Raw genomic sequence first — 2531 nt, 5'->3', positions numbered from 1 at the left:
GGAAACTGAGGCTCAGGGAGCCAGGTGAAGCAACTGGCTCCCTCCCCACGGCTGACTAGTGGCCGAGCCGGATGATGGGGTCGCCAAGGCACGCGGGAGGCCAGCGCCATCCTCCCCGCTTCGCTTCTCTCCGCAGCATTAAGGGGAGTGACTCCCACCCCCAAGCCGGGGAAGCCCCTCCATGCCCACCCGCTTCGGGCTCAAACCCTGGGAAAAGACTGCAGCCAGCTGCAGCCACTCTTGGCACCACCTAGGGCTCAGCCAGACCAGACCCCCGCCACGGAGAAACCCGCCGGCTTGTGGACGGAGGGAGCGGCTCTGCTCCGGCCACCGCGCCTCTATCCGAGAAGCAGACAGCGAGACGAGAGGAAAGAGCCGCTGCGGCGCCGGGGAGGGGCCTTTGCGAGTCCAGCTCCCGGCGGAGTCGAACAGAACCGAGCAAAGCCTAACTTGGCCGAGCAGAGCCGAGTCCGGCCGAGCCCAGCGTGTCCGTCCGATTATCGCCGGGTCTGTCCGAGTGGATCCGACTGGTGCCGAATAGAGCCGAGTCCGGCCGACCGGAGCGGCTGAGGGCGCCAGGCGGAGAGGGGAAGGTTACGCTGCGCCCCCTGCCGGACACAGAGCACAGTGCTGGCGTCGGCCGGAGCCAACCCGCCGCCTCCCGGTCCTGCCGCAGTCCTGTGAGATGGGGCTACGGAGCCCATTTTATGGATGAGGAAACTGAGGCTCCGAGAGGTTTTGAGGCTGGCCCAAAGGCACGTAGAGCTAAGAAGTGGTGGCTGTGAGGCTCGAAATGGATTGTGTGGCCGTGAGCTCACCTGCCACACCACCCACTTCAATGAGCATTGTGTGTTTGCTTTGTTCTCCCCATAATTGCTGCCATTTATCATGGTCAGCAAGGAGGAAGGACCCACCCTGTCTGATGAGCGGGCTGAAGGCCCGCGCCAAGCACAGAGACAACCCCTCCTCTTACAGACGGTGAAACCAAGCAGGCTCTGGGCACACCGACCAAGTGCAGCAAGGCCAGCAGTTCCTGTGTGCAAATATTGACATATTTCCTGTCATTAACGCAGAGAGCAGGACCCAGAGGCCCCGTACTCCTGCAGGCCTCATTTTCCCTTCCTGTTAACAAGATGGCCAGAGGGCAGGAGATCCTGGTTGTGTACAGGCTGTGTCCCTAGGCTGTGTGAGCCAGGACCTGGGGTGTCTGGGACCCTGGAGGAGGCCAAGTGTGGCCCCGGGCACTTTCTTTGAGCCTGTGAAAAAGTGAAGACTGGCTTTGCTCTCCGTGCGCACGTATGTGCATGGCTGTATCACTGACATTCACTCCCGGGTACACACCACCTTAGCCTGCCAGGCAGGCCTATGCCGAGGCTGCAGGGCTCGCTAGAGGGTGCTCACAACGAGTGAGTAGTGTCAGAGGAAGCCAGCGGTCAGACTGCATTAGCGGGAGCAGCCACCCTTGCTGGCCAGGGACTCCTGGGGTTGGTCCAGCTTGATGTCGTCCATCCCTTCTTTGCTTTTCTCCTGGACGTTCTCCATTCCAGGCAGAGCCGAGGCCACACGTCGGAAGAGCTGCTTCACGTTGTAGCCGGTCTTGGCACTGGTCTCGATGAACGTGGCGCTCAGTTCTTTGGCGCGCTGCTCGCCCTCCCGGATGGTCGCCAGCCACTTGTCGGCCAGGTCGGTCTTGTTGCCCACCAGCAGGATGATGACGTCACTGCCCCTGTCTGTCCTGACGTCATCGATCCGCTGGTCTGGGCTGCCCTTCATGCCTGTTGAGTCTTGCCCAAGGACATCATCTGTTACCGCCAGTGGCCGCCAAGGAGCTGGCACCATTGGCCTCAGAGCTCTTTCCACCCCCAGCATCACTCCTGCCACCCTGGCCCTCAATTTCATAGTTTCTAAAAGCTACAGACACTGGACTGGGGACTAGGAAAACGTGGTTCTTGGTCCTGCCTCTGGTGCTGTGACCCTGGGCAAATCACAAGACCATCCCAGGCCTCACTATTTTCAGCTGTAAAATGGGTAGCAGAGCTGTTCTTAGTACCCTGAACATCTCGCATGCCTCCTCCTGGTGCACAAACTCCAGTTCCCTCTTGATGCTTGGCTGGGCTATAACCCTTCCGGGGAGACGTCCTCCCCAACCCACGGCTGGATTCTTGCTTCTGTTAAAGCGCTTCTCATGTTTATTTAACACATAGCACCTACGATGCACTGTTCTAAGCTGTTTCTAAATCTCCGTTCATTTAATCTTCCTCACCGTAGACATCTACTCTCATCTTCATCTCAAAGAGGAGGAGACTGAGGCCCAGGAAGTTTAATTAACTGGCTCTAGGTCAAACAGCTAGTGAATGGATGAGCCGGGATTCAAAACCAGACAGTTCCAGGTTCCGGGGGCTTAAGAACCACCTCTTTAGCTCTTATGTTCAGTACAGCTTCCTTCAGCCCTGAAGCCAGGCCTTGTAATTCTCTGCCTTCAGCCTTTTGCGTTGGCGGCTGTTCTGTAAACACTTGTTGAAGGAAAGAAT

At 58.3% G+C, this 2531-nt stretch overlaps 1 protein-coding gene across 1 annotated transcript; it reads right to left on the bottom strand.

Moving 5' to 3' along the window:
• Positions 1 to 1443: 1443 nt before the first annotated feature.
• Positions 1444 to 1773, bottom strand: LOC136131319 (ras-related protein Rab-6B-like). Its single transcript, XM_065888134.1, has one exon. It carries the CDS (start codon positions 1771 to 1773, stop codon positions 1444 to 1446), a length of 330 nt encoding a protein of 109 aa, XP_065744206.1.
• Between the last annotated feature and the right edge of the window lie 758 nt (positions 1774 to 2531).

Source organism: Phocoena phocoena, chromosome 11, assembly GCF_963924675.1.
Source record: "Phocoena phocoena chromosome 11, mPhoPho1.1, whole genome shotgun sequence".
In the NCBI taxonomy this organism is placed as follows: Eukaryota; Metazoa; Chordata; class Mammalia; order Artiodactyla; family Phocoenidae; genus Phocoena; species Phocoena phocoena.
The sequence above is the reverse complement of the archived record's forward strand: the minus strand, read 5'-3'. Positions and strand labels throughout refer to the sequence as shown.